The following is an 18,829-nucleotide window of genomic DNA, read 5'->3' on the forward strand; positions in this document are numbered from 1 at the left end:
AAGACCTGTACTTGGAAAATTATAAGACACTGAAGGAAGAAACTGAAGAAGGTACAAATAAGTGGAAGCATATACCATGTTCATGGATAGGAAGAATTAATGTCATTAAAATGTCCATACTACCCAAAGCAATCTATAGACTCAATGCAATTCCTATCAAGATACCAATGGTGTATTTCACATTTCAACTAGAGCAAATATTTCAAAATTCTATCAATATATGGAACTACAAAAGCCCCTGAATGGCCACAGCAATCTTGAGAAAGAAAAACAAAGTTTGATGAATCACACTACTTTATATCAAACTATACTACAAGGCTATAGTAATCAAAAGGGCATGGTACTGCCATAAAAGCAGACATATAGACCAAATGGGACAGAATATAGAACCCAGAAATAAACCCACACCTTTATACTCAATATTTGACAAAGGAGGCAAGAACAAACAATGGTGTTTGGAAAACTGGACAGATACAAGCAAAAAATGAAACTAGATCACCAACTCACACCATTCACAAGAATAAACTCAAAATGGATTAAAGACTTAAATGTAAGTTGTGAAACAATAAAAATCCTAGAAGAAAACAGAGGCAGTATAATCTCAGACATTTTTCATAGTGATATTTTTTCTGATATATCTCCTCAGGCACAGGAAACAAAAGGAAAAATAAACAAATGGGATTACATCAAACTAAAATGCTTTTGCAGTCTAACAAACCATCAACAAAATGAAAAGGCAACCCACTGAAGGTAAGAACATATTTGTCAATGATACTTCTGATAAGGCGTTAATTTCCAAAAAATCTATAAAGAACTTATATAACTCAACACCAAGAAAACAAACAATTCAATTTAAAAATGGGCAAAGGATCTGAATAGACACTCTTCCAAAGAAGACATATAGATGGCCGATAGACAAATGAAAAGATGCTCAATGTCACTAATCCATAATCTTCTTGCATAAGAGACATGCAAATTAAAACCACAAGGAGATATTACCTCAAACCTGCCAGAATGGCTATCATCAATAAGTCAACAAAAAGTGCTGGTAAGGATGTGGAGAAAAGGGAATCCTCATGCACTGTTGGTGAAAATGCAGACTCATGTCACCACTGTGGAAAACAGTATGGAGTTTCCACAGAAAACTTAAAATGGAACAACTGCCTTTTGATGTGGTGATCCCACTTCTGAGAATATATTCAAATAAACCTGAAACACTGATTCAAAAGAATATATGCACCTCTATGTTCAATGCAGCATTATTTACAATAGCCAAGATCTGGAAACAGCCCAAGTGTCCATCAGTAGACGAGTAGATCAAAAAGCTCTGGTACATTTACACAGTGGAATATTACTCAGCATAAAAAAGAAGAAAATCTAACCTTCTGCAACAGCATGCATGGACCTGGAGAACATTATGCTAAGTGAAATAAGCCAATCAGAGAAAGACAAGTAGCATATGATTTCACTTATATATGGAATCTAATGAACAAAATAATGTAACAAACAATATAGAAACAGAAGCATAGATACAGAGAAGAGACAGACAGCTGTCAGAGGGGAGAGGGGTTGGGAGTTGGCTGAAAAAAGGTGAAGGGATTAAGCCAAGAAAAAAAATATCCTGGTATATGTAACACACAGACACAAACAATAGTGTGGTGATAGGCAGGGGGAATGGGGTGAGGGATGTAGGAAAAGGAAAAGGGGATAGACAGAGATGGAAAAGGACTTCAGTTTGGGTGAAGGGTGCATGACGCAGTGTGCAGATGATGTTTTCTTGAGTTGTACACTTGAAACCTGTATGGTTTTGTTAACCAATGTCACCTCAAAAAACTCAAAAAATTAAAAAAAAAAAACTTTTTGTTTTGTATTCTGTTCTCCTCACTGCCGTACCCTTCCCCTTCCATTCTTACTTTATTTTATGCTACTTCCTCATACCATTTCCCCATTAGAAAGCTTAAACCTATCGTATGTGACCAAACCCTACCTCTCCTTAAAGATCCAGTCATGCCCCACCTCTTTCTGGAAATAGGCCACAGGAATTATTTCCTCCTCTGACTTTCATTAATCAATCCCCTTTAGACTACTCATTTAGAGCTTATTACTGTATAGTAATAAAAGCCTGTTTTTCTTGAATATAAATTTTATCTTCTCAAGTTAAGTATCAATTAGGTGTCTTGAGGACTGAACCATGGGTAACTTCTTACCTCCCATCACACTCAATATCATGTTCTACACACCAAAGACACTCCACAGGTTTGTTGCCTGACTGCACATGATGCCAGATTTATTTTTTAAATATACAGATTTTCTAACATTGTACTGACCTTGACAGCGACACAGTCTCTGATATCATAATCCTGCTGAAACTCATTTTCCATGGTAATAGTAGACACCTTAAAAGAGAAGGGAGGCTTGAGAATTTAAGACTGATGTATAAATATTTGCAATTTAGATGTAATTTAGGCAGCTTTAATAACTCAAGTGTGTTCCTATGCCATGGAAGGAGAACTTTTTCACATCCTTTTCTATATGAGGATGCTAGATCATGAGAGGACTTAGAAAATGTCATAATGTCATCAGTTTCCAAATGAAGATACAGTTCTAGGAGGGCAGGTTCACAGTGTCTTAAGTTCACAGCTGGAGTCACATAATCAGGTGTTTGCAAAATACTTCTTTTTAGCATGTGTTTGAATGCTAGTTATTTGATGAACTATTCTCAGATATAGTCCATTTTGAAAATGGAAGTCAAGGAATTTTACATTTAGAAAGAATACACAATGAACTGACACAGTGGTCGAGTGAATATTTAATATTTGAATATTAGCTGCTCCTTTAAGTGTTATCCGAAACCACTCTTAAGGATAATGTAAACATTTGATATAATATTTAAGGACCTTTTAGGGTTCCCCTTAAACAAATTATTTCCCTCAATAAAGGTGCTTTCTTTTTTATATAACATATTTTTAGACAGTAAAAGTAAAAGCTTCCTATTATGAAAAAAAGAAAAAATATTGCGAGAAAAGAAAAAATCAGATGCACTACCCGAAGATGATCACCATATCTATATATCAATATTTTTATATTTTTTGGATTATAAAGAAAAAGCCTAAAGATATGGTTACTTTTTAAAATAAAAATAAGGTTAGTAACTTTTTTATCCATATCTCATATTTGTGAATTTATTTCCATTTCAATCAAGATTCAGCTACAAAATTAATTTAATGGTTATATGGTATGTGGGTGCATCATTTATTTATATTTATTTAAAGATTTTATTTATTGATTTCAGGGGGGGAGGGGGAGAGCAAGATCGTAGTTGCTTCACTTTAGTTGTTCATTGACTGCTTCTTGAACATGCCTTGACCGGGCAAGCCTAGTGTTTCACACTGGCACTCCCAGTGGCGGGTCTATCCACTGTGCTACCACAGGTCAGGCGTGAATGTATTACTTAATAGGCAACTTACTTGTTATTGAAACCAATGCTCTTTCAATATTACCCCAAACAAGAAAGTTTAAACTTACCGGTGTACGGTCACTCCATTGCCAGGATCCTTGTAAATCGGGGCTTCTTTTATTCAAACCTATCCATAGCCAACGCTCGTCACTAGGTAAAAAGGAAGTGTTAAAAATGTTGATATTTAATCACAGTCTTTGACAAAAATAGCATTCACATGTCTAAAATGCTTGGGACATGCATGTTTAGTCAGATTGATTTTAGCAAGGGAGAGAACAAGAGAGAGAAAGAGAGAGACAAACACTGATTTGTTGTTCCACTTTTTTTATGCAGTCATTGGTTGATTCTTATATGTGCCCTGACTTGGGATCGAACCCACAACCTTGGTGGATTGGGATGTTGCCCTAACCAACTGAGCTATTCAGCCAGAGAAGGAGGCTATTTTCTAAGTCTGAGAAACATAAGTACCATAAGATTGCACTCATATGTGGAATCTAATGAACAAAACGAACTAACGAGCAAATCGGATAGACTCATACATAGAGAGCAGGCTGACAGCCATTGGAGTGTGGGGTTAGTTGAGGAGGGTTGAGGGATTGAGCAAAAGAGGACAAAAACCAAACAAACTGTGGACACAAACAACAGTATGGAGATTGCTGGCGGGGGAGGGGAGAAGTGGAGGAAGGTATGGGGGATAAATGGTGATGAATAAAGATTTGACTGGAGGGCGAGTGAACACACAATACCGTGCACAGAGATGTGTTGTAGAATTGGGCACCTGAAACCTATGTGGTTATGTTAACCAATGGCACCCCAATTAATCCAATTAAAAAAATTAAGTAGGCCATTTTCCATGTGACTTCTTTGGAGAGGCTTGTTTCTATATAATTTAACCTGCTGATTGTATATGGTATGTACGATCAGTACATATGACTACATGTTTTATACGCATCACAATATACATATATGTAAAATATAACACATATTAGAGAAGGTATAGAATCAAAATCTAAAATTAATCCTTACTCTCAAGCTCAGTAGAATATACGGAATATGTGGAATGTACAGCTACAAGACCACTGGCAAATACAAGAAGCAAATTAAAGGCTAGAGTAAACTTAGTTTTAAATTAATTCCTTACTTTTTTTTTTTTGTATTTTTCCAAAGCTGGAAACGGGGAGAGACAGTCAGACAGACTCCCGCATGCGCCCGACCGGGGTCCACCCGGCACGCCCACCAGGGGCGACGCTCTGCCCACCAGGGGGCGATGCTCTGCCCCTCCGGGGCGTCGCTCTGCTGCGACCAGAGCCACTCTAGCGCCTGGGGCAGAGGCCAAGGAGCCATCCCCAGCGCCCGGGCCATCTTTGCTCCAATGGAGCCTTGGCTGCGGGACGGGAAGAGAGAGACAGAGAGGAAGGAGAGGGGGAGGGGTGGAGAAGCAGATGGGCGCTTCTCCTGTGTGCCCTGGCCGGGAATCGAACCCGGGACCCCTTGCACGCCAGGCCGACGCTCTACCACTGAGCCAACCGGCCAGGGCCTTAATTCCTTACTTTTTAATAAAATAATTGCTTTCCTTTACTTCTTTACTCAACATTCCATCGTATTTTAATATCAATAAGCATTTTTCCATCTTTTCAACTTGAAGCTCTTCAGCTTCCTGCAGTGGAACACCAGGACCGCCCCTTTCAGATTTTATTGTTATACTGTACTGCTCCACAGAGCAAGATCACCACTTTGTGGACTTAGGAAAACTCTAGGGGAGACAATGAAGTCCAGATTGGATTCAGCAGCTGTAAGAGGAATCTGCAGTTTGTGTTTGCCATTAATTGGAACTTTCTTACAAGCTTCCGAATTAATCATACTCCCCAATTGTTGGATAGCTAAACCACAGGGTTGAGATAATCGTCATAAACAGTATAATTAAAATTAGATGGATAAAATAAAGAAGAGGTTAAGTTTTGGGGACTTTGTGCAGAATTTTGTGTTGCCCTAAAATAATCATGAGATAGTTTATCTTCTTTATACAATCAAGGGTACAACCAGAAAGATGATCGAAGATGATCGAAGAGTCCTTAGAGAGCTGTCCGTATCCCGTTATCTCTTGGCTTTTCCTACTGAAATATCCTCTGTGTTCACGCCCATTTCTGTCTGCTTTGCTGTATCTTGAGAACAGTTTTCTAGAAAGTTGAGCTTGTCTCCTTGCCCAAAATTTCTAATCATCACTACGTTCTGAGATTGAACTTCATTTCAATCTGGATATTTCTAGTTTTCAGCTTCTATTTCAAGAGATACATTCGTGTGTTATAAATATAGAAAATAGTAGCTACTTGTGTTCTCTTTTTTTCTGTGATAAGAGGTGGAAAATATTTCCTCAACTATGCCTTACTTCTGGTTTGAACTGATTTATCTGTAGGCAGATAAAGAAATTGGAAATCACATTAATCATTGAACACCTCTAACATGGATTTTAGAAAATTGAGAAAAAAATTGATCATAACTAAGGAATCAAATCAGCTAAAATTTCAGCTCTATAAATTTCTTCTACTCCAAGCACTAAGTATAGGGTTTAAGGCTGTTACGTTAGGAAGGCATTGCATAAAAGTTTAATATGTGTATTTGTGTTAAAATTCTCCTTCTCAAATTTCCTGCTGCATCTTGTTTCTAAGGAAAACAGTATCTCAGCCATACCCTCCAATAACACTATTTGATGTGAGTGCTTCCTCTGCAAAGCCTTAGATTTACATCTAAATCCATTCACACTACATCGCAGGAGGTAAGTGTACACAGCAGCAATGGCATTGCAAACAAGGCTTTCTTCTCTAATCCTATGACTATTTTTGTTCTATAATGGCCTCCCTAGTGGGCTGTCATTTAGAGCTGCAAAGATCTTAGAGCCTTAAGGACTTGGTACACCATGACTCCTTCTCAGTGAAACACAAATAGAGACATAGAATGCAGATTGAGAAGTATAGCAGACTTAACTACTTGGCATTCAATACACAATTTGGGCAATGGACATCTTGCTGAGAAAGGTCAATTCCTGTAATAAAAAGCTAAGATGTTCAAGGAATAAGCTTTAGAATCATTTTTCTAATATAAGTAAGTTTGTTTCCTTCCTTTCCTTCAAGCCATGGTCATAACATTGCTTTAGAATATGCTATTTTTCTAAGCATAGCATGGGCAAATGATTTATTAATGGAGTGCATAAGCAGACAACACCATCTGTTTAACATAGTACTGTGTTAGCTGCTGGGATAAGAATATAATAAAATATAGTTCCTATGAGTAAAAGGGTTATGGTGATTTGTTTTTTTCTTGTGCTTTTGTTTCTAAATTCAATATGCATTATTTTGGTGATCAGAAAAAACTAAACATTGTACATTCTATGTTACACTTAATGTTAACTGTCTAACTGGGAGCTAGGATTTGAGGTGATTTTTATTTTCTTTCTTACCATTTTTACATTTCAGAAGTTTTATGTAATAAACCTGCTTACTTTTTTAATTGGGGTAAGAGGGACCCTCAGCAAGTGTAATCAGAAACTAAGAAACAAATCAAGAAAGATTCCTTAGTTAATTCTCAGACTTTTGTTTTCTAATGTAATCTATTAATACTTTCTATATAGAAGTTCTTACGGATCATTCATATCATGTATGACAATCTATTCTCCATCAACTGATTCCCACAAATATCTACGACCTCATTGCTTAGTACTTATCCATGGCCCCCTGTTCCAATTAAAGGTTCCTAACCTTTTGCTTGGTGTAATTAAGGGCCATGTTCCAGAGACAGTCACCACAAGGACACCTGTCATCCAAAGCTACACTTGAAGCTTTGGTAATTAGCAGAATGAATGTCAGAAATGGGTTTATTTCAGCAAAGTTAGAAGACTGTTGATCAACAAAATATTCAAATTGGACTCTCACTGGTGAAACTGAAGTTGTTGAAGACATGAAGAATGGCTAAAATATATAGAGACTCTCACCCTTCATGAAAGGGTATTGGAATCTTGTGAGGCCAGTGCCTACATCATTAGAAATGGACCTGGGGCTTGAGCTCCAAATAGTCCCATGTCTTGTCATTGGGTCAGGTGATTGGGACTGCATGATTCTGACAATATTATGGAACAGACTCCTGCTTCTGGAATGTTGTCACATCTACCTCCAATACACCTTCCACTCAAGATGGTGGTTGGATTCCCTGAAAGGACAGACTGCTGGGATGTTGTCCAGCTCAGCAAATAGGTTGGGTGAAACATTTTGTGCCTGCTTCAATGAATGTTTAATAAATGTCTGCACGTGTGGAAAGATTGGTCTGATTTTGCATTCATTATAATCTACTCCCCAAGGTAGTAGGGAGTGGCTAGGCAACACTCATCTCAAAGAGAACCTAGGAGTTAGTATATCCAAATGAGCTCAGGCAGGTCTGCAATGAAATTCTGTATATTAATTTCTAATGCTAGAAATTAAACTCTAGAGTACCTGAATGATAGATGCTTAATAAATGAACACTTATGGAGGACAGGTGTTTCATCAGGTTTCCAGTACATTTTAGTGAAACTTAAATGTACTTAATTAGAAAAATACAGTAGCAGGTATATTAATAAGGATCTAGAAAATGGGGAAAATGTTCAAACATTTAGAAAATCTTATCTCTCAGTAATTATCTTTTTTGCTGCATTTTTGCAACCTACTTTTTAATGTAAGTAGTATAGTTTTTACACTTTCATAATTTTTTCCCACCACTCAATTATATTATAAATATTTACATGTTCTGGTGTTATTTTTTAAAAATCTTAATGCACAGGGGATAGTTACAAAATCAACAAAAGTAATAATAGGTATCTTTACCTTTTCCTGACTTTTATAGAAATGCATATAATGTTTAATCATTAAGTATAATATTGATATTGGTTGAGCTATTCTTTTATTCATAATTTAATAATAATTTATAATAGTGATATTAATTAAATATGTTAAGTATGTGATATTTATATATTAAGCCAGGAATTAATAGTGAATTTTACCAGATGTATTTTCAGCACCTATTAAGATGAACACATAATGTTTGCCTTGATCTAGTGACCCAACCTTGTATTCTTAAAAGAAATCCTTATTATCAAAGTGTGTTATCCTGAGGTATTATAATGCAGGGAGTTAAGAATGTGGGCTCTAGGCCCTGGCCGGTTGGCTCAGCGGTAGAGCGTTGGCCTGGCGTGCGGGGGATCCAGGTTCGATTCCCAGCCAGGGCACATAGGAGAAGCGCCCATTTGCTTCTCTACCCCCCCCCCTTCCTCTCTGTCTCTCTCTCTTCCCCTCCCGCAGCCAAGGCTCCATTCGAGCAAAGATGGCCCGGCGCTGGGGATGGCTCCTTGGCCTCTGCCCCAGGCGCTAGAGTGGCTCTGGTTGCGGCAGAGCTACGCCCCAGAGGGGCAGAGCATCGCCCCCTGGTGGGCAGAGCGTCGCCCCCTGGTGGGCGTGCCGGGTGGATCCCGGTCCGGTGCATGCGGGAGTCTGTCTGACTGTCTCTCCCCGTTTCCAGCTTCAAAAAAATACAAAAAAAAAAAAAAAAAAAAAAAAAAAGACTGTGGGCTCTAATGGGTTCAGCTATTAAATCCTTTCCTTTCTAGCTATATAATCTTTGGCAAGTTTTACTTCTCTGTGTTTCTTTCTTCTCGTTTAGATATAATGGGCATAGTAATAGCACTTGCCTCAAAGGTTGCTGTAAGGATTAAATGAGCTAATAGCTAGAGGAAACACTTAGGAAACTATCTGTACATAATAAACATTATAAAAGTGTTTATTATTATACCAGTTATATTTATTTTTTTAAGTCTAGTCATAAAGTTGGTCTGTAATTCTTTATGCTACTGTTGACAGGCTTTGATATTAGAATTAGATTAGTTTGTGAAAAAGCTGGATGCTTGCATCAGTTTCTATGTAATGGTTTTCTTTGTACATTCTGGTTTCAGTACCTTTGCTTACATTCAGTTTTCCTGGCTCCTTCTATCTTACCTTTCAAAATATTACCTTATCTTCCAAGAACATTCTTCTTCAGGATATTTTTCCCAAGTAGGAAATCCTCCCAGAAACACTTTCTCCCGCCTCTGAATTCCGATGGTCCCTCCTCACCTGTGCGCTAGCTTTTCCACTACAATTCCCTTATCCCATGGCTGGACTTTATTATGCTATGTAAAGAGTGGGGCCTCTGTCTCCCTCATCTTAGATTCATTCATAGTTTCTTACACACAAAAACACTTCATGTTCAATGACTGCTAAGTACTGACTGAGTCTTTCAGATAACAAACATCAATTCTGAATACCTAGAGGGTACCGAATTTAGCACAGATCTCATTTTAAAAGTATTACCTGAAGTGCTCTGTTAACAAGTGAAAAAATTGCTTTATTTCATCCATATAATGGAAGCTAGGAAGGTGTCCTCCAAGTGCTTGGCAGAATCTCTCAGCTTCTTCCCAGTTCCTCTTCCTTACAACTCTTTCTATATGAAATAGCTTAACAAAATATAATGTTAATTTGTTTTTAAAATATTATGTTAATTTGTTTTAAAAATATAATGTTAATTTGTTTTTAAAATATTCACAATTTTAAAGTCATTATAATCAAATGTACAGGTCCTGAAATGGATTCTTACAAGTGTAATGAAGACATAGGTCTTTATACACTGTGTCACAGCCAGGTCCTGCTGAAAGGGCCACTAAAGGCCATCACAGGTGCTAGCCAGAGTTGTCAGAGGGACGGCCCTCCTCGGTCAGTCTGGGGAACTGTCCCAGTGTTGTCAGAGGGACGGCCTTCCTCGGTCAGTCTGGGGAACTGTCCCAGTGTTGTCAGAGGGATGGCCTTCCTCGGTCAGTCTGGGGAACTGTCCCAGTGTTGTCAGAGGGACGGCCCTCCTCGGTCAGTCTGGGGAACTGTCCCAGTGTTGTCAGAGGGACGGCCCTCCTCGGTCAGTCTGGGGAACTGTCCCAGTGTTGTCAGAGGGACGGCCCTCCTCGGTCAGTCTGGGGAACTGTCCCAGTGTTGTCAGAGGGACGGCCCTCCTCGGTCAGTCTGGGGAACTGTCCCAGTGTTGTCAGAGGGATGGCCTTCCTCAGTCAGTCTGGGGAACTGTCCCAGTGTTGTCAGAGGGACGGCCTTCCTCGGTCAGTCTGGGGAACTGTCCCAGTGTTGTCAGAGGGACGGCCTTCCTCAGTCAGTCTGGGGAACTGTCCCAGTGTTGTCAGAGGGACGGCCCTCCTCGGTCAGTCTGGGGAACTGTCCCAGTGTTGTCAGAGGGACGGCCTTCCTCGGTCAGTCTGGGGAACTGTCCCAGTGTTGTCAGAGGGACGGCCCTCCTCGGTCAGTCTGGGGAACTGGCCCAGTGTTGTCAGAGGGATGGCCCTCCTCGGTCAGTCTGGGGAACTGTCCCAGTGTTGTCAGAGGGATGGCCTGTCTGGGGAACTGTCCCAGAGTTGTCAGAGGGATGGCCTTCCTCAGTCAGTCTGGGGAACTGTCCCAGTGTTGTCAGAGGGACGGCCTGTCTGGGGAACTGTCCCAGAGTTGTCAGAGGGATGGCCTTCCTCAGTCAGTCTGGGGAACTGTCCCAGTGTTGTCAGAGGGATGGCCCTCCTCAGTCAGTCTGGGGAACTGTCCCAGTGTTGTCAGAGGGATGGCCCTCCTCGGTCAGTCTGGGGAACTGTCCCAGTGTTGTCAGAGGGACGGCCTTCCTCAGTCAGTCTGGGGAACTGTCCCAGTGTTGTCAGAGGGATGGCCTTCCTCAGTCAGTCTGGGGAACTGTCCCAGCAAGAACATGTCCTCCTGCCTTCCTAGGGCCTGGAGAGAGCAACTGAAGACTCACAGGAATGGTTTGGGAGGAAAACTCTGCAAAGAAGTGTGCTAACAGTACAATTCTGAACATCACATGCTGAAATCTGCTCCAGTCAGCACTATTTTCTGATGAAGAATCAAATGGCAGACTGCACTGAAGTGAGAACACTGACAGAAGGTGGCAAAACAAACTCGCCCCTTTTAGACCATTTCTTTGGCTTGTGACAACTTATTTTATGCCAAAAGCCAGTCATTGCAAAAGAAGGGGAAGAACAGATGACACAATGTAGACTGAACTATTGGTCCTCATTCTTCAATTCCCTGTGCTATAATGATATATTCTTGCCATGGCTTCTGGTGGGTGAAGAACACTTCTCTGCACTTTCTCTCAGGGCTCTACCACGTGACTTGTTGTGATCAATGGTATATTAGTGAAGATAAAGTGAGCAGAGGCCTGAAATGTGCTTGCACAGTAGGACTTGCCTCTCAGGCTCCAGTGACTGACTGTGAGAAGAACAAGCCCCTGACCACTGCTGCGCATTCGGCCTGAGACCCAAACTGAAGGATACCAGATCCTAACTCACAGCCTGGAGCCCAGCAGGGCTGACCCACAGTCGAAAGCAGGGCTGACCATTCAAGCCCAAACTCTATCAGTCAAACCCTATCTGACCTGGAGATCTGTGAACCTGATATTAAGTGTTTGTTGTCATAGCCCCTAAATTTTGGGATGGTATAAATGGTTTCTTTGTGGAAACAACCAATACAGATGCTAAAATAAAATTCTTTACACTGTAAGATGTAATAAAACACTTCAATTGCTAACAAGAATTAGAAGTATATGAGAATTGTAAGCAAAGTTTCAGCATGGCATGAGGCTCACCCAACTTCCCAGAACAAAAGAGCCCTCGGAAGAAGCCAGTTCTGACTCTGGCCTGCTCCTTTGGGTAGGACGTGAGTTTATGTGGGGAAGAGCTGTCTGACGCCAGAGAGGCAATGATGCCCTCCCCGACAAGGACTCTGCTCTCAAATACTGTAGTGTAATATACATGTCTCAGGAAAAGCATACTTTGGACAAGGACATGAACTTGGATTGTAGATGAATAATTTTTTTTTTTGTATTTTTCCGAAGCTGGAAACGGGGAGGCAGTCAGACAGACTCCCACATGCGCCCAACCAGGATCCACCCGGCATGCCCACCAGGGGGTGATGCTCTGCCCATCTTGGGGCGTCTCTCTGCCGCAATCAGAGCTATTGTAGCGCCTGAGACAGAGGCCACAGAGCCATCCTCAGCGCCCGGGCAAACTTTGCTCCAGTGGAGCCTTGGCTGCGGGAGGGGAAGAGAGAGACAGAGAGGAAGGAGAGGGGGAGGGGTAGAGAAGCAGATGGGCGCTTCTCCTGTGTGCCCTGGCCAGGAATCGAACCCGGGACTCCTGCACGCCAGGCCGACTCTCTACCACTGAGCCAACCGGCTAGGGCCTAGATGAATAATTTTATTGAGGGATTGAGTGAGAATGTTACATTACCTTATAACAAGAAAGACCTGAGGGGAAATCATGCCAGCCTTCGGGACAGGGGTCTTCAGGCTTTGGGGCTGCTTCTTCAGGCCCAGTGGGCCCACTGACATTCTTGCAAACTGAGAGGGCTCGGAAGCTTCTGCAGTCTTTTACCTCCCACTTCCCAAGAGACTTTCCAGTAGTCATAGCCACGCACCCGCCTGGAGAAGCTGGGGTTGGATGGAAAAGTTTAATTTAAAATTATACTTTAAAATTAGAGTCCAACCACTTTCCAGTGTCCTTACTCTTGAGCCAAGGTAGGAAGAGAGAATAGAAAAGCAATATGTTATTCATAATGCTAATGATGAAGTGATGATGACAATGGTTTGTAGAGAACTTTTGCTACTTGCTAGGTGCTATTCTAAGAGGATTCAATTAATTGAATCCTCACAAAAAACCTATGGAGTGGATTCTGTTGTCATACTGAAGTACAGTGAGGATTTGTGACTTATCCAAGGTCACAGGTTAATTAAGTGGTTGATCCAGAACTGGAATCCAGGTGGTCTGTGTGCAAACCTGTACCCTAAACCACCATGCTGCTCAGTGGTTCATAGAGCTGAAGTGGTTCACAATAGCTCTGAATCACTGAGTAGTTTTTAAGCAACTTAGTTTACCTCAAATCAAACGTCTTACAGATTCAGAGCCAAAGGAAGGGCTGGTAAAGGAGGTATGTGTGTGTTTACTATTTATTTTACTGTTTATCTGATGACAACTAGAATTTTATTGATTCACAAAAACATTAAAAGATAGCTTGCATGATCAGATCCATTTTCCAGATAAGAATAAGTGACTTGGCCACAATCAAAGTTAGTGAGTGGTGGAGTGAGTCAGGACTCAAACCCAGATGGTCTAGCAAAGTGCCCCGCTCCTCTTCCATCACCCCATCGGCCTGAAGTGGGCGGAGGACAAGAGCATCACTGGAAGTAATGGGACAGCTTCTATTCCACCAAACAGAGATGCCACATGGTCTCATGTCTCATACTTACACGTGGACAGCAAGAGGAACAAGGACCTGCAAAAACTGACTTTGTGTATCCTGGATGAAAGTGCTATTTTTCTCCTGTTCTGCCTCCTACCCCTGGCTTGCCCATGATAGACCAAGCTGGCTGAAGGTGGGAGTATTGGTAAAAAGAGCTTAATGTCAGGCTTTCTGGCCACAGTCTTGTGATAATAAACACTGCAGTTACTTCCTGAGCACTTCTCCAACCACTGAGGCTTGTCTATGAAGGATGTGACACCGATTCTAAGATGTCTGAGTATCTATAAAAGAAATCACATGTGTTTTACGTATTAGCACATTTTTTTTTCTGTGATAGAGATAGAGACAGAGACAGAGAGAAAAAGACTGATAGGGAAAGACAGACAGGAAAAGAAGGAGATGAGAAGCATCAATTCTTTGTTGTGACTCCTTAGTTGTTCACTGATTGCTTTCTTATATGTACCTTTACCGGGGCTAGAGCAGAGCAAGTGACTCCATGCTCAAGCCAGTGACCCCACGCTCAAGTCGGCGACCTCGGGGTTTTGAACCTGGGTCCTCTGTGTCCCAGTCCGACACTCTATTCACTACACCATTGCCTGGTCAGGCTAGAATATTTCAATTTAAAATGAGATTTAACTGGGATTAATATCTGTATCCTCCATTTTATACAAGTAGAAAAACAACTTTGTTATCATACATTTATGATGATTACCAGGTGTTATAAATTTTGTGGGCATTCTCTGTTTCAAATACTGTGCTTAATTATACACTCACATGTTTTAATTTTTGTGTTATGAAAACTGGTCTTCATAATTACAATGTACAAACACAAAGAAATATAAATAATTCAACAGGAAAAAGTTGACTCCTTTATAACTATTATCTTATACAAAGCCTAAATCCTCTAAAGAGCATTGGATTAGAAATAAGGGGATCTAAATTTTAGCAGTTCAATAACCAGGTAACCTTTGTTAAGTAAATCACCTTTTTTAAGCCTCTGTTTTCTCAAAGCAAAAGGAACTTCTGAGGTCCTTTGAGCTCAAATGTTCCAATTGTAAGGCTAATTATGGTCAATGCCTTAGGCTAGTAAAAGGAGTATGAACTAACTTTCAGAGTAAATAATACCTACAATATAATGCTTCCTTGATTCTCACCCATTGAGGATAATAGAAGTAAAGACATTCAATTCGGGAGAAAGTAGTTTAGATGCAAAGAGATATAAAGTGCTTCACAATGAAGCTTCTAGATTTTGCTTGAGATGTACATAGAAAAGATTAAAACAACAGCAACAAAAACCTTACACTGAAGGTTCTAGCCCTGTGCCATTAGATAATGGTTTCTGAGAACTGAGTTTTCTAGCTTCTTTCATAGGCTTATTATTCCCAAGGATTTAATAGGGAGGACACTGCTTCTATATATGGTCTTAAAACTTCTAGTCTTGAAGATCATAATTTCCCTCACATTTCAAACGTAAGTAAAGAACATATTTGGGAGGAATGCTGCACTTCACAGAACATTACATTCTATTATCTTTAGAGGCTAAGACACTCACCTGGTTCAAGAAAATTCCAGTTGGAAAAGGTTAGAGCCTGCTTTACTCCACCAACACTTGCCCAACTATACTCTCCAAGAGAACCTACGTCTCTCAGGCCAGTCCAGAAGTATTTTCCTGGAGATTTAGTATACTTTTTAATCATATCATTCAGAAATTCTTGCTCAAATCTAAAAAAACAAAAGTCAAATTAAGTAAGTGTTTTTTTTACAAAGATTGAATTACTATATAAATTGAAGATGCACCTTCTTCTTAGGAAGGTTACTTAGCAAAGGAACTCTGAGTTAAAGTTCACCAGTACTGGTTTAATGATGGTCACACCTGCTAGTTACAGTCAGATTGCAATTGGTTCCAAAAGGGACCTCATCCTTGTAAATCTTGTAACACATTTCTCCATGTCTCTTCCAGCCCTAAATCAGAGGAGAAATACTGTCACAATGTCTTCCAGACTTGATAATGCCCCTTTCTGACAAGCAAGGCACTGCTACCTTCTCACAACTTATGGAAATTAAGGATGTGGGCAGTAAATTCATACACATTATAAAGGTGGGTAAAATTTCATAGATAGCCTCCACAAGACTGTGAGTCTGTATCAGAGAGAGGTGTGTCTTAGATCTCTTTACCTTTAGTGCCCACCTAGCTTATCATAAGAGTTTAACGTTGTTGGTTGAATTATTTTTGAATAAGAATAACATAAGTGAGGGAAGTAAAGATATCAGCACTGAGAATAGTAACCATAAACATTTTTATAAAAGAAATTCTTGAATACGTAACTCTTTTTCCCATAACTTTTTTCTTCTGTAAGAACACCAATATATTGTGATTCACTGCATTCTGGCTGCCTCTATTGTAAATAAACAGAAGCTAGTAATTCTTTATTTCCCAAGTCTGAATTGTTGAAGTCACCATTACCATCTCTTACCAAAAAGGTGTAATATTGCTTAGAAAAACTGATGCAAACGTTGTACATACCTTATCTGGAGGACACCTCTTATCTGATTTTGCATCACTCATTTTTTCTCCCTTTTTCTTACATATATATTTAAGTTCCTTTTCACATGATTGGACTTTCCACTGACCTAGCTTTTAAAAAATAGAAAAAGACAAGAGATATTAATTACCATATATTTAAAATTGAATTCCAACTTATTTTAAGTCACAATAGTTTCTTCTCACAAGAGAGGGGGAGGATAGGTAGAAAGAGAAAAATAGGGAGAGAATGAATGATGAAATATGAGAATATACTCCTAGAAAATGTTACTCAACCAGCCCCTCTTATTTCAGAATCACCTCAAGCTTACGACAATGAATTTCATTTTCTTATAAGAGCAAAAATAAAACCCTCAAGAGCTAGAAGTTGGAGTGAGAAGAACTCAGCCCACAAACAGTTGCCTGTTCTATCTAGTCTTATTTTATATGACATGGACAAAGTTGGTCCAGAGGTTAAAACTTTTTGACATATCAGCTAACCACCTCATCTCAGTTTCCTCATACATAAAATGACAAAGGTTAGAATAGCTACTCTCCAAAAATTCAAGAATCAAAAGTTTCTTTCAACTCTCCAAAAATTCAAGAATCAAAAGTTTCTTTCAATTCTACTTCAGCTTCAACTTCAAAGTATTCTCTTTCAACTATACTACTTAATATTTAGTTTGCTTAATTGACTAACCCATCCTACTTTCCTCAAATTAACTTTTATTAAGTTAATTGTGATAAGGTTTCTGAGAGCTGAGTTTTCCAGCTGGATCTCGGAATGCTGCCTCAGTATGCTATCGTTCACTCTTGCCCATGGGAAGTCACTTCTACTTCTATTACTCTTCTACAGACACCTTCGATATCCTTCTAAATACAACACTGAATGTGACACCTTATAAATTAATCTTTGACAACTTTTTTTTTTAAAGGCAGTTCGATTTTTTTTATTTTTTAATTTTTATTTTTTTTTAATTTTTATTTTATTTATTCCTTTTTAGAGAGGAGAGAGAGAGGGAGAGAGACAGAGAGGGAGAGAGAGAAGAGAGAGACAGAGAGAGAGAAGGGGGAGAAGCTGGAAGCATCAACTCCCATATGTGCCTTGACCAGGCAAGCCCAGGGTTTCGAACCGGCGACCTCAGCATTTCCAGGTCGACGCTTTATCCACTGCGCCAACACAGGTCGACAACTTTCTAAATGCCTCTTTAACCTTGAAACACTTCTAAATACACATACTACTTATTGCTTCCACTTCTATCTTTCTAGAAGGCTGGGTGACGCAACCACTTCCTAAATAAATAGGAAGCAATAAGGAAGTGATACAAACAAAATATAGAGGCATATATGCCCTTTCTGCTCAAGATACAGCTAATTTTGAACTCTTAACCAAAGCATGTTCAATAAATGTTTAAGCATTCTATAGAAGATGTTCTCTGAACAAGTTAGACCTAAATTTTAATAAAAATATATTTTTTAAATTTTCAAAGTAGGATTAATATGAAACTTAACGTGAATCCAGAAGATAAGATTTTTTAGACGGCTACATGTTAAATATCACATTTATGGTCCTGAGAGAGAGCATCTTATTAGAACCAATTTGGCACAAAATTCTGAGTTCCAAAGGGAGCCTCTTGATCTGTTTCAGACCAGAGCAGATACTCTCAGACAGAAAGTGAATTGCTTATTTAGTAATGGTTTTATTTATCTTCCTTCAGTAGTTACCAGAAAGACAATCAACAAGGCTCTTGCCTTTTATTTTCTTTTCCAGCTTAAACACAAATATCTTCACCAAATATTATTATTACAATATAAATAAACTCTGAGTTTCCTACCTTTCCTAAGTAGGAAACACAGTTGGGAGTCTTATTGTAGGGAATACTTGGCTCATTTTCATCCCAGTATGTTAGAGTAACTTCAGTACCATCTGACCACTGAAATAAAGCTGGTGTATTTATGTTCTTAAGACCTGTCCATGTTTCTTCTTTAGTATCTAAAAGAAAAATATTTTACTTGTTTGGTTTACTGTTACTGATTTTTACATTCTGATATGGGGGTTTAAGACTCTTGATGGTATTCCTTCTCTTTCTTTTAAAATTTTAATTCAGAAAAAGGATTTGACTTTGGGAAATGGGTACACAACATAATCAACAGTTCAAATGCTATAGAAATGTTTACCTGAAACTATGTATTCTTACTGATGAATGTCACCGCATTAAATTTAATTTCTAAATAAAATTATTTAAAGAAACATATGCACAGAAGGAGAGCAGTAAAATGAAAAGAGCTGCAAAAAGACTAAGGAAACTCTAAGAGAGCTCTGTGACAACATAAAGAGAAACAACATCCGCATCACAGGGGTTCATGAAGAAGAGAATGAACAGGGGATAGAGAACCTGTAAGAAGGAATCATAGCTGAAAATTTCCTTAAATTGATGAAGGAAAAAGTCACTCAAGTTCAAGAAGCACAGAGAGTCCCATTAAAGAGGAACCCAA

At 39.4% G+C, this 18,829-nt stretch overlaps 1 protein-coding gene across 3 annotated transcripts in view; it reads right to left on the reverse strand.

Annotated features, from left to right (window-relative positions):
• The window catches only part of LY75 (lymphocyte antigen 75), a 154,402-nt gene that overhangs the window by 102,833 nt on the left and 32,740 nt on the right, over positions 1-18,829 (reverse strand). For all 3 annotated transcript variants that reach the window (XM_066346475.1, XM_066346476.1, XM_066346477.1), the window contains exons 8-15: positions 18,169-18,326; positions 16,337-16,447; positions 15,686-15,774; positions 15,365-15,534; positions 12,804-13,003; positions 9,826-9,968; positions 3,526-3,607; positions 2,328-2,396 (exon numbers count right to left, since the gene is read on the reverse strand). In XM_066346475.1, coding sequence (XP_066202572.1) covers positions 2,328-2,396; positions 3,526-3,607; positions 9,826-9,968; positions 12,804-13,003; positions 15,365-15,534; positions 15,686-15,774; positions 16,337-16,447; positions 18,169-18,326 — 1,022 coding nt within the window. The remainder of the gene's footprint in view (positions 1-2,327; positions 2,397-3,525; positions 3,608-9,825; positions 9,969-12,803; positions 13,004-15,364; positions 15,535-15,685; positions 15,775-16,336; positions 16,448-18,168; positions 18,327-18,829) is intronic.

Source organism: Saccopteryx leptura, chromosome 7, assembly GCF_036850995.1.
Source record: "Saccopteryx leptura isolate mSacLep1 chromosome 7, mSacLep1_pri_phased_curated, whole genome shotgun sequence".
Classification (NCBI taxonomy): Eukaryota; Metazoa; Chordata; class Mammalia; order Chiroptera; family Emballonuridae; genus Saccopteryx; species Saccopteryx leptura.